Genomic DNA, 21594 nt, shown 5'->3' on the forward strand with positions numbered 1-21594 from the left:
TCATCCTTTAGAATAGACATCTTGAACATGTTAGCTATAACTGCATCTCTCCTGTAGTCATATTTGTGCTGATCTTTATTGTGTATTCAAATTCTGTTTTGTTAATCTTTCTCCTAAACACACACATGTGTTCTATTTATAATGAGCTTAATTTCCAATGCTAGCCTGATCCCGAGTTGGTTGATTGAAAGGTACAGTGAGGAGTTTGAATGACACATTTTTATTATATATTTTGAGTAAAATAGAACTTCAGTGGGCTTTCTTAGGTTTCAATAACCCAGTATAATTAAAGAATTATAACACATTACATAGAATAAGAGTATGTGTAGCCATGGCTCCAACATGTGCATTGTTCCTGCAGCTTGCCATTGTTCACAGTGTGGACTTTAATTTAGAAGCTTCAAAAGCCACTTCAGCCACTAGAGGCAACTTGGCACATTCCCCCCCCCCCAAAAAAAAGAGTATGTGTAGCAATTCTACCACAGTACAAAGCTAGGATGCTCAGAGTGGGGTCATAGAAAATGCTTTTGCATATGTGATTAACACTGGTCCCAGAGGGACAGGTAATACTGTTGTGAGGGTATGAAAATAACTTTTATTCATCCTTAACCTTTTACTAGGATGATGTGGAAAACTTTCTTAGTTTTCTAATGCTTTCTGTGTTAATGATCCTTGCTAGAGGAGACATGCACCTGGCAGAGCAGTCTTTGTGTTAAACCATTCACACTGCCAGTGATGGAGTGCTTGCCTGCTGTGCAAAGGGTCAGTCCTCAGCCCTGTTAAAATCCATACATGCACAAAAATATATATCATCACCACCATCATCATTACCACTACCGCCATCATCATCATAATTTCTCAGAGTTAAAGAGAATCAAGAAGCCCAAGTTCAAGGCACACCAGAGTCAGTGTCTGGTGAGGGCCTATGTCCTGGTTCATAGATAATACTTTTCACAATATTTTCATATGGTGGAAGAGGGAGGAGACCTTCTGGGCCATTTTATCATAGCATCAACACACTCATGAGAGCTTTTTACTAAATAGCCCAGTCAGTCACCAAAGGCCCACCACCTCATGCCATTAAACTTTGATTCTCTGTGAATTTGATCAGTATAATGGAACTAAAATAACTTTGTTGAGTCCTATTGTTTAGCCTGCACCAGTGTGTCCATTTTTCATTGGTGCTAATGTGAGTTGAGTTTCTGATTTCTTTCTTAAACTCAGACAAAAATCAACTGAACAAAAAGATCCCTGAAGGTTTTAAAGAGGTTTTGTCTGCTCTCTGCCAGGGTATGAACTTAACTATTTCTGTATTTCACAAGACCAACCAGCTTCTTTTTGGCATCCCTTTAGCTATGGATAATAATTTATATTGTGTTAGTTTTCCTATAAAGGGGGATGTGTAATGTATTATCTTGAAAACATACCAGTAGAAAAGAGTCATGCATTTGTGTAAATCAGATATCAACCTCTAGATAAACTAGATCCTTAGACTCAATGTTTTTATTCCTTTTTTCATCCTTAATATCTCTGTTCTACCTTATCATAATTTATTGTCCCACATGCAAGATAAAATACAACAGAGTTGTGCCCATGCTGTCTCAGATGTGGTTGGGGTTGATATAGAGTGACATTTTGTTTAACTTTACTCTTATCCTTGTTATGGAATTATACCATACTTGTTGGGACAGCTTGTAACTTTCATGCCCCCAACTGTATTCCCCATAGCTGTGTCTGTTTACGATTATGTCTGGCTGGTCTGAACTTGTCCTTTTGTGTTGCAGGAGCTATGCCTGTCCCAGACCAGCCTCCTTCAGCTTCAGAGAAGACCAGCTCCTTGAGTCCAGGCTTAAACACCTCCAATGGGGACGGCTCTGAGACAGAGACCACCTCTGCCATCCTTGCCTCCGTCAAAGAACAGGTAGAAGCATTTCATTTGTGTCTTATTAATGGGTGTATGTGAAAATTGCTTCTTTGGGTGAACATCGATGGTTACATTGTTTGAGAATAATATCATGTTAGTATTTATTAGATAAATAATACTAAAATATGGTTAAAATTGTTTTTGACTTCATGCTATTACTTAGACAGCTTTGTGATCTAGGCAGCTTTTCTTAAAAACATAGTCCAACATATTCCATATGGAGAAGAACACTTTCATGGAGTTGAATTTTTGGACTATATGTTAATATTTATTGTTATTGCTGGTTTCAGGTTCAAATAGTTGGTATACGGAAATGGTGTCTAATAAACTGTCAACAATTATATGCAAAGCTAAAATTTAAGACTATGTTGATAATAATTAAGCATCTCAGGAGGTGAAAGGAAAACACCCTTCCTGGTGTTTTTTTTTTTTATGGCTATTCATTTTTTTTGGCGGGGAAGTTTTTTTGGTGGATCACACTGTATATTAAAGATTGTGTGGAAATATAAATACTTGAGAGTTTAAGGAAAATCAGTAGAAATCATCATATAAAACATGTTAATTACAATACAGGAAAAATTCTACAACTTTCCCTGTCAAAGTCATCAAAATCTGATTGACTTCTCAGATATGACATCACTATAAAAATAGATTACTTTAAAAAAATTTAAGTTGAAGATTTAAAAAGTTCCACAAAAGCTATGTTTCTTGTAAATCAAGGATGGCAAATGATTACAGAAATTTGGATGGAGACTCATAGTTTTTTTTTTTGAGCATATTCTAGGGAATAAAGCAGGATTCTTCATTTAAAAAATGTAATTGACATGTAACTTTGGCATTTGTTTAGAAAATGCAGTATTATAACTTGAAACCTAACCTATATAATCTGTAGATGGGGTAATAAGCATTTCTACTAGTGAAATAAATTCAGGCTGCTTTCTTCTAGTTATTTTGAAGTAAACAGTAAATTTTTGCAGATTTTCATTGTGCTGTGATGCCGTAGAACATGAGACAGATTCTTCTGTTCGATTATATTTTGTTGCCCGGAGCTCTATCTCTCTGCTCCTTCACACCCTAGTTTCTTCAGGCCTCATTCAGCTTTCCATTGAGTTTGAGTTGTTTTATTCCATGATGCTGGTTTAGCAAAAGCATTGTGGGAAAGCCACAATGTGTGGGCATTGGCGGCACACGTCTTTAATCCCAGCACTCAGGAGGCAGAGGCAGGCGGATCGCCGTGAGTTCGAGGCCAGCCCGCTCTCCAGAGCGAGTGCCAGGATAGGCTCCAAAGCTACACAGAGAAACCATGTCTCGAAAAACCAAACCAAACCAAACCAAACAAAAAAAGCATTGTGGGAAAGTGACACAAGTAACAGCAGAAACATTGTGGCAGAGCACAGCTCAAAGGTGGGGCGACTATGAATATTCACTGCTCCATAAACAAAATGAAAGGTTGCAGAGGAAGCGGATAAGGTTTAGGAAAGGGGGCCGCTGAATGGATAAGTATAGGATGCCTCCTACATGTCAGTCTATCAGTGAGGCCAAAGGAGATGCCATTGGCAAGAAAGATCAATGATACTGTCAGATGTGCCCCTCCCCCAGCCCCACTTCAGGAACTATGCGGTTGAATAGGTCTACAGGGAGAGCTGAGTCGATTGATTTGATATAATAGAATGGGAAAATGTTAGGTAGGAGCTGTTCCATGAGTTTGCTAGTGAAAATCCCACTCTTGAGTTTTCTGATCATTCTAAGGAAGAGCAGGAGCAGGGGTTCATGCCAGTCCAGGAACTCAAGGTACTTCCTCACCATAGTTGAGCTAGCCTAGTGTCTTTGGATTTGATCTGGAAGTCTTTGTGAGACACCGACTTTAGTTGGGTGATAAAATATAAAATGCAAGGTGAAAATTTAAAAGAGCAAGATATGTCTAATGACAAATACAGTGTTTTATTGTGGGACTCAGTCGTGTAGCTTACAATGTATGAAAAGGCATGCCACTCAAGGTCCTGTGTAGAGAAATTTCAGGTTATCACCTCATTGCCATCTCTGAAAGGGATAAGTAAAGCTAAACAGTTGTGTAGTTGTCATTTTGAGATAGTCTCCTGTAACCCAGTCTGAGATTGAACTCATTATTTAACTAAAGAAATTGACTTTGAATTTCTGATTCCCCTGCCTCTGCTTTACAAGGGCTACAGTTACAAGTGTGTACAAACATGCTTGGTGTATGAGTTTCTGAGGATTCAATCCAGGGTTTCTTGAAGGCTACAGAAGCACTCTACTGAGTCACATACCCTGCCCAAGTTTAGGCAGTTGTAACCTGAGTCACCCGTCTGCCAGTGCCATCTACTCGTAGACCAACAGTAACTTTTAAGATCTTATGGATGTACGAGTATTTGAAGGTTCAAAGAAGGATAGAATCGTCTTCACCAAACATAGTTACCACAGCAGTATAAAGTGGATGGAACTAGAAAGACTTAATCTCTGTAGGACATAACGAAGGGCTTAGCATAGATTCAGATGTGAGCCTGGTCCTAATTCCTCTCCAGTTAGTATTTCAGTTTCTTAGAGAGGGACATTTAAATGATGCCTGTGTGAATCAACATCTTAAATAAAATTAAAGTTACTGCCTTGCAATATATAGAAAAACATGCCCAAGGGAATACTATAGCCATAAACATGAAAAAATAAGCATATTTGAAACAGTATGGAAAGATAGTTGATATAAGGCAATGGTGCTGAGGGCTTGTAGGCAGAAGAGGCAAATTACTAAGGAGTGTGTGGTATGTGAGGCGGTGGGGCATGAACAATAGTAAATTAAATTAAATTAAAAAGTAGAAAAGTGGGCTAAGAGATGGTTCAGTGGTTAAGGGCACTGGCTGTTCTCGGTGCTCTTGACCCCTGGGTTCTGTTCTCAGCACTCATAAGGCAGATTACAGTGGTCTCTGAAGTGCTAATTCTGGTGCCCTCTTCTGACATCTGCAGGGACCAGGCACATATATAGAGACAGGCAAACCATTCATACACAAAATGAAAATAAAAACTTATTTAGTTAAAAGTGTAAAATACCCAAGAGGAAATATATGCCATCGTGCAACAAATGTTAATAGTACACTTTTTAATGTTGATGAGAAAAAGAATAGACAAGACTAGGAAACTAAGTAAAACATAAACACAAAATTCACAGGAGGAAATTCAAACAAGCCATGGCTATGCATTTACCTTTGGATACATGTGTTATGAATGCTGAATTTTAAATACAAATTCTCATTTGATTCTATCAAGTACACCAGTATAACAATACTAATATTTTATTCTACCTAATGGTTAAGGAAGTGAATTGCTATGTTTTCCTTAGTCAAATGATCTATTTGTATATAATGTCATTGCTATGACATATTAAATGTTCAATAAGAGTATTGAATCCTTTGAAAATTTGAACATGTCTTCTGAAACTTCAGATTGTTTATATATATATATATATATATATATTCTATATATAGAATATTATATATATATATATATATATATATTCTATCTATGGATATTTAGTACAATGCTTATTTGTTGGAGGGGTCTCAAAAAACCCAGAAGAATATTTGCTAGTAAAAGTGGAAATGATGACCAATCCTTTCTGTCAATAATGTAATCATTAATAAACATCAGTTGGAGCCATGTAAGTAGTATTTAGAAACAAAATTGTGAGACATTGTATAAGGAATGGTCTATGATGATGTTACCCCGTCTTTAAAACGGAAGACCATAAACTGATATTTAAAAAAAAGAGTTGAAGTTGGGTAGGTAAGGAAGTGGTGAGGATTTGAGGGATGTTGGGAGAGGAGAAAACTATGATCCAAACATATTCAATGAAAAATCATTAAAACTTGATGACAGGTATGTGACTTGACTGTTGTGTGTGTGTAGGTTCCCTGGTAGTGCCACCAGGACCTATCCCAGGGGCATGAACTGGCTTTTTGGAGCCCACTCCCTATGGTGGGATACTTGCTCAGCCTTGATACAGCAGGGAGGGTCCTGCCTCAACTTGTTATGCCAGATTTTGTTGACTCCCCAAGGAAGGTCTTAACCCCTCTGAGGAGTGGATGGGGGAAGGAAGTGCAGGGGATAGGAGAAGGGAAGGGAGGGGGAACTGGGGTTTGTATATAAAATTAAAAGTATTTTTAAGAAAAATAAAAACAAATTATTTAAAAATTACTTGTGATATTCCAGAGAAGTTAGGAGGAAAAGATAAAAATGTTACCTGTGATTATACTGATTATGGTGTGTAATTCCTTAAGAAGATATGTGAATATACTGTGTTCATAGGAGCAGTTAGAAGAAATCAGAACTTACAGAGGAAAATTTGAGTGTAAAATAAATACTTGTAGGCTTTGTTCAGTGGCAATTCCTCTTTAAGCTGAGTTAGTGTTGGATCAATGTTGAGAACTTAAACATGGTCCTTAATGCCAAGCTTCATTGCTGTAAATAAAGCAGCTTCTACAAACCCACCCCCCCAATGCACACAGTGTTTTCATTATTGAGGATAAGTCCAAAGCCCCAACATCCTAGGCTGGACCTGTAACACTGAGCTACACATCTACTTGCAAAATTTTTGAGGAGAAGAATAAAATAAAACCTAAACATTGATTCTTTCTATGTAATTAAATAATTTACTGTTTGGCTTCGGGGAGCAAAGCTAAGAATCTTCCATGGTAGATGATTACTATGAGAAGGAATTGAACGCCTTCCTGTGAACTTGACATAGAGCAAGCTGAAGGCAGATATGTGCTCTGATGTGCAGTATTTGCTTAGGGGGAGTGAGAAGCGCAGAAGGAAAATACAGGAGCGTTCCTGGGATTGTCTGATGCAGACAATCCATCATGTGTTCATTGGGGGATTTTAGTACTAAACAATTTTAAGGATTGTTTTCTCACTTAAGTATAACTTTTATCCATACAGTTTAAACAAATGAATGATATACCTACCAAACCTTATGTCTTCAAAAAAGCTTACTTTAAAAGTTAGGCTTTATTTTTTATGTTTTCATTTTATTCATGGATATGTAGGTGTGTCTGTGTAAGTGTGTGCCATTTGTCCAAGTGCCCTTAGAGGTCAAAAGAGGTTATAGGATCCACTGGATCTGGAGTTATGAACCTACATTTTGGATGCTGGGAACTGTTTCAGCCTTCTGAGATTATTTATACACACACACACACACACACACACACACAGGATATATATATCTTAGCTGCTCAGCCATCCTTACAGTCCCATTTATTCATTTTTATCATTAACAATAACATATACAATATATCTCTGTATTTTTCATTTAAAGAATATAATTTTACCTCCATTCTGTAGGTAATTGTGAAAATTGGCTATTTGAGTAGAAACCCCATTTATTAACAGGGAATTTCAAGTGTGATATTTTATGACATCACGTCATTTTCTAATCCCTCTCTTTGGAAGTCAGTCATTCCTGCAGCAGGGAAGTCATTCTTTTGTAGGGCAGGCATACGTTCTGAATTAGAATGCAGTAAGTTGAATAGTTCATTAACCCATCCAGCCTACACACTGAAAACCTTATACTAGCAGCAGCAGACACTAGGGCAATGTGCACAATGGAGATCTAGTGGACTTCATTAGAATAAGTTGTTAATGAGACTCAGGCTGGTATCGAACTTTGAATGGAAATAAATTCCAGTTTATCACCATAAATTGAGACATGCTACACCATGATTTGTGACAGGCTTGCTACCACACAGGAAGACGTGAGTGAAATGCTTCTAAGATGAGTCCTTGAACACAGCAGTCATGCATTGTTTGACATAAATGTGTTCATTGATTTTTCTCTTTCCTGCAATTTCCTATCTTGATTGCCATTTAACTGATGGATTTCCCGCTTTTGTTTTTAGCATAAATAGATGGTTTAGCATGATAGGTGGTTAGTTAAATCCCATGGATAAGTTTTCTTGTCTCAGAATCCTGCTTCATTTCCAACAGTTACCAAGTCTCTCCTCCTAGGTGATTTTGGAGATACCTAATCTTTATTTCTTGTCCTGTAACTGAGTGTGCCTTACCAATGGAGTCAGGAAGGATGAGGGTTTAGTGTGTGGTGAGGGTGTGATGCCAGTCATTTGGACAAAGAGCAGAGTGGTACCTTCATTGCCATCAAAGCGTGTACTTCAGTAGTGTTTGCCAGGCTCCTAGTGTGTGATCAGGACTATGATTACAAAGGTTGATTCTCAGGTTTGGGTTTTGCCTTCTTGACAGATATGTGATGCATTTTAAAATGCAACAATGGTTGGGGCCACGTGGGTCAGAAGTCTCAGGAGATCTGGTCTTATTATGGTGGGAATGACCATGACTCCAGTAATGGATGTTACCTGAACGTCATTGAGTCGACAAGAGTGATCTGAATCCAGTATACAAGTGAAATGGAGATATTTAACCTTTTCAAAAGGACTAGGAAAAAAATGGCTGCAGAGCCAGTCTGACTGAGTCTTGTTTGGGGAAATTTGTGTTACTGTTTTTATTGTCATCACACTGCCCTTATCTGCTGGTTTGAGTCTGTAACTTCAGAATATGTAAAGAGTTGGGCTGAACCAAGTTAGAGAATGAGAGATATGGGGAATGAGGGATGAAAGGTTTTATTTCTAAGTATTAGGACTCCTCACTGAATAAAAAAGTTTACTCACCAGATTCATGGTCACACTGTAAATGATGATGTAATCCTGGGGATGGGAACTTAAAACAAGAAACTGGAAAGCAACCATCAATAATGCCAAGACTCTCGTGTTAAAACCATGAAAATGAGGAAATTGAATAGAAAAGGAGACAGCACATCTGCTGTCTGTCCCATCTGACAGCTGGTGTGACAGTGGAGAGGAGCAGTTGTGAGGAAGGCCTGGCACACTCTCCAGTGGGGAAAGGAGAGAGCGGGAGTTTATTCTTCACTGCCAGAGAAAAAGCTTGCCTGCCTGTGATCTGCTGGAGGAAAACCACTCTGGTCTTCATTTGCATGCCTTCATTTAAAAAATGGTATGATGTTGACATGCTCTCTTAGAAACGAATTTGTATTCACCACACTTGATAACATTTGCCTTTGTGTTTTGTTTGCAATAAATATGAATATTACATTTGCTCTTTGCAATACTATGTATACCTTGGAAATACACTTTTGATTAAAAATAACATCTCTGTTATTTGGCCACTATATCATTTGATAATCACATGCTTCCAAAAATTAGTATCCAGGTGCAGCTTTCTTAACTTACATTTTTTTTGCATGTCTGTCTATGTTGTACATACATCTATGTTTGTTTGCATATATATGTATGTGTGGGAGGGCCAGAAGTAACTATCTAGTAACTTTTCTGATATTGAAGCAGTGTCTTACTTGTATCCATAGTTAACCAATTTTTCTAGTCTAAATAGCCGATTTGATGCAAGCATCCTCTGTAATTGTCTCCTACGTGGCTAGGATTACAGATGGGCTGCCACACATACATGGCATTAAGAGGTGCCAGGCATCCAGACTCTGGTCGTTACCATAACATGGTTATGCCTTTACCCTTTCCCTCCGACACATCTCCCAAGTATTCCAAGTGTCTTTTTTTTTATAAGGCAGAAGAAATCAGTTGAAGAGTCCTACAGTCTTACTTGGTGCTTTTTGGCATTTACAAACTATGTTGGCTAGATAAACGAATTTTTAAGGAATGCTACCATCCAGGCACACTCAATAGTGAATAGGCCACACAGAAGATTTCTGGGCACATGCTACTCTATGTAAAGGCATTTCAGGTAGCATTTACCGGCTCCTACTGTGTGCCCAGGACTGTTATTACAAAGGTTGATTCTCAGATTTTCAGTTTGCCTTCATGAAAAGCATATATAATGAGTTTTAAAATGTAAACAAAGTTTTGTATATTATTTACTCCAAATGATTTATACAGAAAAGCACACAAAACTGTGAAGCCTCTTAGGCACCGATGCCCTATTGCTATTCTAGTTTTACCTATTCTTCCAATATCACTTTGTAAATTATATTCCTGAGTTTAGAAGAATTTTATGGGCCAGTTACAATGGAGGTTTTTGTCCTGCCTGATCTCACAGCTGCTTTGCCCCAAATAAACACACAGATGCTATACTAATTATAAAACTATTGGCTGATGGCTAGGGCTAGCTCTGTCTTAATTGTTAACCCATTTCTATTAATTTCTATTAATCTATGTATTTCCATGAGGCTGTGACTTACCCATAATCCAGAATGTTACTCTTTGGGCAGCCTGGCATCTCTCTGTTCTCACTCCTTCCTCTCATAGCCCCACCTGTCCTTCCTCCCTGACTATTGGCCAAACAGTGTTTTATTCATCAACTAATAATAGAAACATATATACAGAAGGACATCCACCATCAGGCCAGTGTTGAATACACTGATGTCTCTTAGATAGCAAAAAGAGTCCTCTTGTTTATAGTCAATTAGTTCAGTATAGTAAAGGCATTTTCTGAGCTTTCACTCTGACTGAACCACTCTGCTGTGTACTTGACATGTAATGTGCCATAAAAGTCATATATAAAGTATATGCATTTTTCATTTTTTTGGTGACTCATGCTTGAGAAGTCCATGTCCACACTTGGCTCACCCTGACTCTTCCCCTGAACAATTGTCCTCCTGTTAAGCCCTGTGATTTAAATACATGTTAAATATATCTCCTAACAAACTCCAATTCTGATTAAAATTTTTTTCTTAATTTTATGTAAAATTAAAATAAATTTTGATCTTTTGCATTGTTCCATCACATATCATGCCTCCCTTTTTAAAAAATATAGCTTCTACATTTATAATTTTAAAGAACCTTAGTATGCTGTATGTCTTAGGGTTTCAATTGCTGCGATGAAACACCATGACTATAGAGCAAGTTGGGAAAGAAAGGGGTTAACTAGGCTTACATTTCAGCATTGCTGTTCATCCCTGAAAGAATTCAGAACAGGAACTTAAACAGGACAGGATCCAGCAAGCTGGAGCTGATGCAGATGCCATGGAGGGGAGCTGCTTACTGGTTTGCTTCTCATGGCTTGCTCAGCCTGCTTTCTTATAGAACCCAGGACCACCAACCCAGAGATGGCACCACCCATCATGGGCTGGTCACTCCCCCATTGATCACTAATTGAGAAAATGCCTTACAGCTGGATCTCATGGAGACATTTCCTCAACTGTGGCTCCTTCCTCTGGAGACTTTAACTTTTGTCAAGTTGACACAGAAAACTATCCAATACAGTATAGAAGAAAGCTATTTTAAAGATAAGATTATCTTTTGCCTTTGTAAGATATTATTTTAATTGCTATTCCCCAGCTTTGCATATTTCATGATCTTTTAACATGATTAATGATACTACAAATGCAGCTGTAGCTCCGATAACACAGTATGGAACATGACAGAGCACTGGTAAGCATCCTCCAAACGGTATTTTGGAGAAACATTTTGTGAAAGTAATGACAGAATTATTATCCATGAAGAGAAGGAAATTAAAACACCTTTGGGAAAGGTCAAGTACAGAAGGGATTACCTGCAAAGACCAGTGAACTTTAGATTCATTTAGTCAGAAAGGCAAGGATTATGCATTCCATAATACTAGCAGGGAAATTTTTCCACACGTCAAAATTAAAAAGAAACTTACTTTGTTCTTGACTTTTAAACTTTCTATCTTGTTTCAAGCCTTGTATAGATAGAGAAGAAATAATGAAAGCACGGTTGCCCCTATATTTTCTTACTGGATCAGCAGCTGTTTAGGAGCAGAGTATTGTTCAAGGTGTGGATTCAGATGGGAAGGCATTGCTAGGAGCCTCCATAGTGGGGGTCTCTGTAGTTTAAAATACAGTCTATAACAAAGATAGGACAGAACCTCAGAGCAAGATGTCTGCATGTCACAGACAAGGATGACGGGCGTGTGTAGAGCTCTGGAGTTCTGAGTATGGAGGTAAAGGATCCTAAGGTATGTCAGAATGGTCAGACTAATGATGGACAAACCTAGAAATGAGGGACAAAAAAGGATAGCAAGCTGTAAGAACTTGACAGTTAATGCTACAAGTACCAGTTATGAGACACTAATTCTGAAAAATAAGGACACATAGTCTTTCCCTCCCATACCATTCTCAGCTCACTTATATGTGTTCTGCGGTTTCCTATGAGGTATTTTGCCTTTACCTCTTAAAACAGATTTTCTCTAAAAGATTCTGAATACATTTCTCCTGAAGACATTTCTGTATCCACTCTTCTGTTTGAAGACCTCAGCTCTATTCTAAGGGTGAATTTTTGGGATTTCCTTGTGCCCCTTTCTCTATAACTGCTAATTGTGGGGTTCCTATGGCACTAGAGGCTGGGAAAACTCAGTGTTGCATGCTAAGCAAGAAGGAAGCTTTTAGCATATAAAGATTGAAAAATGTTTTAATGCCTTTCATTATTCTTTCATATTTGTCAGAAGAAATCATTGTTAAATATTCATCATGTGAAATCATATTAAATATTTTAAATGTGATATTTTAGTGTTTTATGGATTCTATGATAAAGGTAATTCTTAACTACTATGGAAATCCACAAATACCAAGGTTTTCTTCCATGAGTTTTATATGAAAATATAATTAATGAGATACAATATTTATTTTGCTTGATTACTATTTTAACCTGTCTTAGCTCATTTAACATATCAGTAGTATTTTTATATCATTAAATTTCTTTTTAACATTTTTCTAATACATACAAATGTAAATAATTGTAGATTATTTAATAGTGCAATTTTATTTGGATTTTATACTGCTGTTGATCTTTTATGTCGATTCAATTTTTTTAGTATGAGAAAATGCAGCAGCATGTCATACTTTCTTGTACATAAGTCATTGGGTCTGCTCTGACAGAGATGCCTGGAGCAAAGTTTTGAAAAGGAGTTTAACGACCCTTACAAACTCACTGGGAAAATATGTCATAATTAATTACTGATAAGGGCCTCAGGCAGGACAACAAAGCAGGAACTCTTGGAGTATAAAAATCAATTCCTCATGAGTGGTTTTCTCAAAGTAGGAAATGAGCACATAGAACTCCAGGGAGAATAAACAGGGAAAGCATTTTTTCCTCAGAAAAACAGGGCAAAAATATTGTCAGCCTAGCATTTGTCCATCCAACATTCAGATATGTGGTAGGAATAACTAGGACAACATATAACTTATTATTGAACAAGGGAGCAGCCATAAATAGTATGTTAAATAAAAATGCTTTCTTAAAAGAGTATCTACTAAGTTTCTTTAAAATTGCATTACTTTATAAAATACATATAAGTAACTTTTTATAAATTCACATGCAAAACATTCTATCAGGCATATAATTAAATACTTTTTATTTTATAATTTTTTGCTTAATATTTTTGTTTATGAGAGAAATTCCTAGGATTAAAAATTTCTCAGTTTATCTGCTAAAAATTGTATTCAAGGAGATTGTGGGGGAAATTCACATGAAACATGAGAGTGTTTGCTGTGAGTTAGTAATGGCTTTCACTTCTGTACACAATCTCCTGTCTTAAATACCACAACAGACATGCAACATGCTTTCTGTTGATATTCCGAAGGAAATATTTTCCTACCACAAAGGTTCTGTTCAGGCTAAGATAGGTTCCCCTTCAGTTCTGAGCTCCAGTGTGCTAGGGATAGGGAGGGGCTGACAATTCCACTAGCAATTTCTGAGGGGGGTCATTAATGACAATCTAGACACCTCACTGGGAATGAGTCACTTCTATGGATGGTGTGTCATACTTGGAGAACACTGAGTTAAATGCAGTTCTAATTTATTGGAACATTCCTATTGTAGAGAATCAGTTTTGGACCAGAGTTGTCTGTACTATGCATCAATGACATAGGTAAACATGCCCGAGGCAGGCTATCAATCATGTTCAAGTTGCTGTCACTTGGATGAAATCATATAGGGCACATCCAGGTTCAAGCCCTGGGCTCTAATTGAGCTTGCTCTGTGGCCTGCTGCCACTGGAATGTGGAGATCAGCATTCTCCTTTTTCAATAATGATGGCTTCTGACTTCCAAGCTCTATGCCTGGCCTTAGGAACCAGCTGGACTACTATAGTAGTCCTAATTATTGTGAGAAAAAAAAAAAGAACAACTCTATACCAATAAGGCCAAAAGAGAATAATCACTTTTGACACCTGATCCTCCACGTTTAGAAAGACAGGGCTAAATAGCTCCATTCACCAAGTCGATAGAATGAGCCATGTGGGGATGCTTGTGCAGTGTAACACAACTGGATGTTATCTTCCGGGTGAAGTTACACTCAAGTGAAGAGTTAAAACAACAGAGAGGTCAGCATCAGATTTTCCCAGAGTTGTTTTAGGCAATCACAAACAAGTCAGTGTGCAATATGGACACTCAGATCTTCTGTTAGAGGTGATATTGTGAGCCCTATTTCCTGGTCCCTGAAACTGGCTCATCCATAACAGAGGAGAAGCTGTCTACCCAAACAGGCCAGCATGACACTCAGATCAAATATTAACAAAAGAATGTACAGCTAATAAATAATACTGCATGTTCCAAGTGCTTGTCAGAGACTTGGAATGGCCTGCTATTGACCTCCTGCCAAAAGACACAGGCAATTTATTCCTAAAATTAATAATCTAGAGTGGAAATACTCTCTCTTTAGGGAGCTCTGCTCAAACCGGGAGGAGCAACTCTGCCCTCCATGGAATAGTGTCCAAGAACTTGCCTTTAATAATGCCAGTGAGAAAATATACATCCACATCTAAGATGGCGCCAAGATGAGAAATCGCCATTCTTGGAGCTTTGCTGGGTTGCACAGAAGGCCTGGCATCAGAAACTTTTCCTGTGTGTTGACGATTTAATATTTTTATTTAAATTAGAAACAATCTTATTTTATACATCAATCCCAGTTCACTCTCCCTCGAATCCTCCCCTGCCCCCACCGAAACTCATTCTATCCCTCTTCTGCTCCATAGGAAGGGTGGAAAGATTAAATAGTTTTTAAAAAGGTAACTTAGAAGTAGATGTACAGTGCTGCCATTAACTGGTAACAGCAATTAATAGGGACTGACATTTTATGACACTTTGGCTAATTAATTTATTGTTTTAAAGCATGCATTCAGATCCTACTGATTTTTAATCCCACATTCTATTTCCTTGTCAGCAGATATCTTACTTCATTAACCCATTTACCTGTCAAAGATCATTTGGGTTTCTTTAACTATTATGTGAAACTATTCCTCAGAGGTATGAACAAACATCTAGTCACCCAGATAGGGAACCAAAGACAGAGCAAAGTAAGGATACCATCACAGTCCCACTCACAGTGATGGTGAGTGAAGGTTACTTAACAGGAGCAAAATGACTCAAGAGACCACTGCATCAACCAATCCCATCCCAGCATGGGCAACAACTCATATAAGCTGGAAAGCCAGAGCTCATCACACATCTTGCAGGCAGCTCGGTTGGTCTGAGCCTCTTCTAGGCAGGCTGGCTTGTTTCAGAGTGTCTCTCAGCAGTCCTGACTGTAAATACAAGCATTTCTTCTCTATCAGGAATGATCATGCTGTGACTATTCAAGATCACAGTTTTGTATGGACTGTTGCTTTTTATTTACCTTGTGTTATGACCCATGAGTAAATTACTAGTTTACATGACATCTAGGTTTTTACATTTTTAAAAGGTTTAATTATTTATTTATTATACATATGTACAGGGTTCTGCCTGCATGTATGCCTGCATGCCAGAGAGGGTACCAGACCTCACCACAGATGGTTGTGAGCCACCATGTGGTTGCTGGGACTTGAAACCAGGACTCCTGGAAGAGCAGCCAGTGCTCTTAACTGCTGAGCCATCTCTCCAGTCACCTAGGCTTTTACATTTTATGAGCTACTAAAATGTTTTGGAAAAGATGTTACAAATGTGAGGGCTCCAGTTTCTTCATAACTTTGCCAGTGTTTGGTGACATCTTTCTTATTGTACCAATACTAATGGGATGGAAATAATTCTGAAATCAACTTAATCTAATATGACCTTTTTGACACTGTGCACATAAATGAATGAGATAATGTTTATTTTATTAATGATATATATTTAATTATTATAATTATCTGTGTATGTAACTAAGTTTTAGAAGAAATTTTGTTGTCCAAATTTGTTTTTTTTTTTTCAAAAGTATATTGTTTGGCTTTTTTTGTTTGTTTTGAGACAGGGTCTCACTGTTTGGCCTCAGTGAGCTGGCTCAAACTCACAGAGATCTGCCTGCTTCTGCATCCCAAGTGTTGGCATAAAGTCATGGGCTACCACACCTGTCTTTTCAAGAAGCATTTTGAATTAATAATGATGTCATATCATATCTAGTTTGGTGTGCTGGTTTATTTTGATTACCAACTTGACAGGATCCAGAATCATATTGGAGACAAATTCTTAGGCCCATCTGTGAGGGTTTTTAAGATTCAGAAGACTGGACGATTGGTTTTCTAGAGTTGTGAAGACTGACCCCAATTGCTTGCTGGAACAAAAAAGATACAGGGAGTTGAGCACAATTGTCCATCTTCCTTTGCTTCCTGGACTGGATATAAATGGTCAGCTCTTGACTTCATGATGTCCCTGCCATGCTGGACCCTCAAAACTATGAGTCCAAATGCACCCTTCTTGCCTCAATAAGCATTTGCCATGGCAGTTTGTCCATGCAGTGCAGATTGTCCATGCAATGAGACAAATAACTGGTACTCTTAGTATGAATGGGTCAAGAAGTTTTTTGGCAGACATCTTTGTGGTGGCTGTCCAACCACCCTAAGGTCCATGCTGTGTACAGTGCCCCAAGCCCATGTTAACCATGAAGCGTTGATGGCCAGGGAGTGGTCAAGTGAACTGATGGGAACATCTGAGTTTTGGTGTGTCTTTTTCCTAGCTTGCTGCTTTGAGTGTAATTCACTGACTCATAGCAAGAGTTAGGACAATTGGAATTTGTGTTCAGTGAAAAAAGGCAGCTTCATTGTTTGATTCCCCCCCCCAAAGATTTAGTGAGATATACAAATATCCTTTTGACAAATTCTTTCTTGTTTGATTTAGTTTGTTTTAGAGGACACCTGTTTTTGATTGTTTGCTGAGTAATTCAAATTGAACTGGCACAACCCAATGATTCTCACTAGGTCGAATATATGGGACCTGGTGGCTATCGATTTCCAAAACAGTGTGGTATATACAGTGCCTTTGAAGCAGACCCGTGACATCTCCTTTTCATCAGGGAGATGAGTATGGGATTCTTTTAAAAACTTAGCGATCTGCTGCAGCATTCCAGGGCATTGACTTCTGGCAAGGCCTCCTGAATTGACTTCCTGGGAAAGAGTAGGATGGAGAAGTCTGCCTTATACTTGTTTCTGTGACTTGGCTGGCATTCTGTAGTTAATTAAAGGCCATTTCCTTAAGCAAAATGGCTCATTTACTCATAGGTAAGGTCTGCAATTAAGGCAGTTACTGTAAAGAAATGATTAGCAGGAACCAGTCGGGGTTGACTGACAAAGGAGCCTTTGCAGGCTGCCCTGTTTGTTTTGCTTCCCTGCCCTACCATGCAGAGAGAGCAGTCACAGACCAGAGAGAGCTCTTCAAGAAGGCATTTGGCATTCTTTTGAGATAGTCTTTAGTAAAATGTGTTCATGAGGAGCATATGCATGATAGAGTCACTCCCATCTTCCCTCTGGGCCTGAGACAAATGTATGTTAATTCAGAGTCCTCTTTTTCCCAGCCAGTCTGAACTTACAGACACTGACAGGCACTGAATCTGCAAGGAAAAGCGTAAGGTATTTTATTTCCACATAACTACTGTTGCTCTGCTCAATAGTGACAGGAATAGCTAACAGCAGTGTGCCAAAATATAAATTTCCCTATTTATATTCCTGAATCCTTATCTTTTCCAGCATGAGGAAGATTGCACTGTACCCTTGTTTACATTAAGATGAGGCTGAGAAAAAAAATGTAACTCACATAGTCACAGACTATTAAGTTACTAAATGGGATTCAAAAATAAATTTCCCCACCTTTAGAGTAAGTTCACTTTGTGACTACCTGAAGGAAGTATTACAAACAAGAGAGAAATTCAGGCAAGGGAGCATTAGGAACACAAACAACAACAACAAACACACACACACACACACACACACACACACACACACACACACACACACACACACCATAATCCCGAGGAATATAGAGCTATTTAAAGACTTAGGGAAGCAATTGTTTTTCTGTAAGAACAACTACAATCAATTTTACTGGGTTTCCTTTATTTATCATTTTCTACAAATTTTGCCCAGCAGGGGCACTCCTCTATCATATTTCTTCTGTATGTTTTCAGATAGATTTGCAAGAAAAATCTCTCAAATTCTCTTTAAAAGTAAATTAAACCATCACTCACAGCAAACACACGCTCCCCATGTAATGAAATTAAGTGCTAGAGTACAATTTACAATTAAACTAATATTGAACTTGCTATTGGAACCCCAGCCTTGTTGCAGCCCTGCCATGTTTGGATGGCTGTGATTGTGGAGTACTTGGGGTGCCCCTGTTGCCCTCTCTGACTCCTTCAGTGCCCCTATAGGACACATAACAGGAAGTCACAGTTACTCGTGACAACAACATGTTTTGATTTAATTGATGGGTTTTTCAGACTGACTACAACTTCCATTGCAAATTGCTAAGAACGTTACAGAATTGTTGATTTGCGTTTCATGCCTCAGTTTAAGAAGACTTAGTTTTAAAATGTTTTTTATGGTATTAAGATTATTTGTATAGAAAATCTTCATGATGGAAATATTATGAAAAGTGACAATTTTTAGTTCTAGCTCTCAAGTGGCTGAGACAAAAAGAAGGTACACAGGGGGCCAGTCTGATGTAATGGGAAAAATGTTATATATGTGTGTATAATTACATTTACTATGTAGGTAAGTGCTAAATAGCTCTACAATGAGTAAATAATTTTAACTTGGATGCTATGTACATAGTAGTCATGACAGTAACAATAGTGCCCATTTTCATAAGGGAAATTTCTCCTTTTATATATGTTTCTCACTTCAAAATAAGAAAAGAAAATACTAATTGTACTTACTGTTTCTCTCTGGTGAGAGCCAATAATATTTTCTCTAGAAATTTTTAAGCTCTTGGCTCTTGTTACTTTCCCCTGTGCACATGCTATTATGTAGCCATAATTGCTGGGATTGGGATGGTGCCTTCACTTTCCTGTACATTCAGCATCACCTCCAGGCTAAGGTAGAAGATTTTGATACTAAGAAATAAGCATGCTCTCAAAGATTGCTGTTTAGTCCTATTTATGTCTCTCTTTTAAGTTATTATTTGTATTTATTTGTTTTGAAACAAGATGTTGCTATGTATCCTTAGCTGTCCTGAATCTATGTCAGGTGGAACTCATGGAGATCCAGAAGCCTCTGCTGTCCCAAGTACAGGGATTTAACACAGGCACCACTATATTCAGCTGTTGGCTTTTGTTTTTAATTAGGTATATGCATGTGTGTGGGTGCGGAAGAGGAGCCCTGCCTATGTGAATGCAGTTGTCCACATGGTCAGTAGAGGGCAAAAGATATCCTGGAGTCACAGGTAGTGGTTGTGAGGTGCCAGGAATGGGTGGTAGGAACCGAATTTGTGTTCTCTGCAAGACCAGTGCATTTTCTTTAACTACTAAGCCATGTTTTCAGTCCTTGACTTTGTTTTAAACCATCAAGCATAGTGACAGTGCGATGTTTCTGAATTAAAATTTCTAGACTCCTCACTGTTACTTTGCCATTTTTTAAAAATTAACTCTTATTTAAATTAAAAACAATCTTATTTTACATAACAATCCCTGTTCAATTCATGAAGCTTTTCATATGTTGCCATTTTTAAATGTATGTCAAAGTAATGCATATATCCTCAATTTCATAAAACAATTATTTAAATTATACTCATTTATTCAGCATCATTGGAAACAGTTGTAAATAAGCAATAGCTGATGGTAATTCTTGACATTTGTAAGCACTATTTTTGATTTAAATTATCTTATAAAATTGTTTTATCTTGACCTGTATTCCTTGATGAATTAAGAACAAAACACTGTAGATATTTGGACATTTTCATGACCTCTTAGTGTGATTAGTAGGAAAACTAAGTATACTGGGCTTCATCCGTAAACATAGGCGCATGCTCTATAAAATTCCAGAAGATATCAACTGGTCCAGAAATTATTTTATAGATTGCCCTACTTCACTGTAAAAAGTATGGAAAGCTTTATCAGTGTAAGCCCATAGGAGCCCAGGGACATTGAAGCTGTCTGAAGAGGTAATTGTGGACTAAGAGGTTGAGGCAATTTTCTCCCTGTTGACTTAATAAAAAGTGATGGTTGGTATAGTTGATACAGTTTGCTGAGTACCTCTACAAACATTGTTTGATTTGACCTTGAACTCTGTGGTGTGGTTTCAGGGGATATTTAGCTAATCTCAATTTACAGGCCCAGAAACTGGGGAAGAAATGGGTTTAATCAGTCCATATGGATTATAAGATCTCCACCTTGGCCAGGCTTTGAGCTTCTACTGATAAAATACCAACTAAAAATCATTGAGGATTTATTGAGACCCAGGGACCATGTCATTCACACTCTCTTATTCCACACTGGTACATATGCAGTGACACAGTCCATCTGACAGGAAAAGCTCTCCCAGAGAAGCTTTGCTGGCTAACTTGTTGGCGAATAGAGAAGTGTCAAGATGTAAGAATTATCCAAAACACAGAGCTAAAAATGGCTTCATTTTAATCATAAATGGGAGTGCTGTAAGATATGTGTTTTATTTATTTAACTTGTCTCTCCTCTAGTGTTTCCATCTATTAAAATCATTGGCAAGAATATCTACCTTGAAGGGTTATGAGAAATTGAAAGGCAATTTCTAATGACAGTTTAGAATCATTTATAGTAGGGAGAATGCATTGAGCAAATGTTAGGTACTGTTGTTATTTATTTTTATGTAAATGGCAATAATTACATTAGGGCACTTAACATAAAAAAAAAACTTGGGATGGACAGTTAGATATTTCCATATGAAAATTTTATGTAACAGTACTGTTGCATGTGCAGTGTACCACTGTGCCAACTAAACGAAAGAGCAATGTCATCAAATTGTCAATGGTAAGAAGGATGTGTCTCTCAACGACGCCCCTTTGACTTAAGTCAATACAAGAGATATTTGAAGTCAATTGACGAGTAATAATGTCTGTGTAAACATTCAGAATGTCAGGTGATGAGAAGTTGTTTTTTCTTCTACATTTTTCAAGTTGTTACAGTATCCAGTGATAAGCTGTGTTACTACTGTTCCGTGACAGAGGACAAATGAATTATTAAGCAAAACTTTAATCCTAGTGTAGGCTCAACTCTAACCCTCTTTTCTTTCGTATTGAAAATGCTGCCCTGGCAGTTTACTGCCTTGAATTTCAGGTGTGTCTAGTGGAGGAGGCAGCAGGAGAAAGACTCCGTACATAGAATGAAAGATTTATGTAAAAATGATGCCAGAGTTGATTTGTGGTGACACAGACAGGCATGGGGACTGCCACCCACCCTTTTTCTCTGTCTTGACTTTCTGAGTCATCTTTCTTACTACTCCGACTT

The 21594-nt window shown here is 37.8% G+C and overlaps 1 protein-coding gene across 1 annotated transcript in view; it reads left to right on the forward strand.

The window, feature by feature from the left end:
• The first annotated feature begins 1789 nt into the window (after positions 1 to 1789).
• Ctnnd2 (catenin delta 2) overlaps positions 1790 to 21594 on the forward strand; it is a 654324-nt gene continuing 634519 nt past the window's right edge. The window contains exon 1 of the mRNA XM_035439156.1: positions 1790 to 1921. Coding sequence (XP_035295047.1) covers positions 1790 to 1921 — 132 coding nt within the window. The remainder of the gene's footprint in view (positions 1922 to 21594) is intronic.

The sequence above is a fragment of the Cricetulus griseus genome, chromosome 2, assembly GCF_003668045.3.
Source record: "Cricetulus griseus strain 17A/GY chromosome 2, alternate assembly CriGri-PICRH-1.0, whole genome shotgun sequence".
NCBI lineage: Eukaryota > Metazoa > Chordata > Mammalia > Rodentia > Cricetidae > Cricetulus > Cricetulus griseus.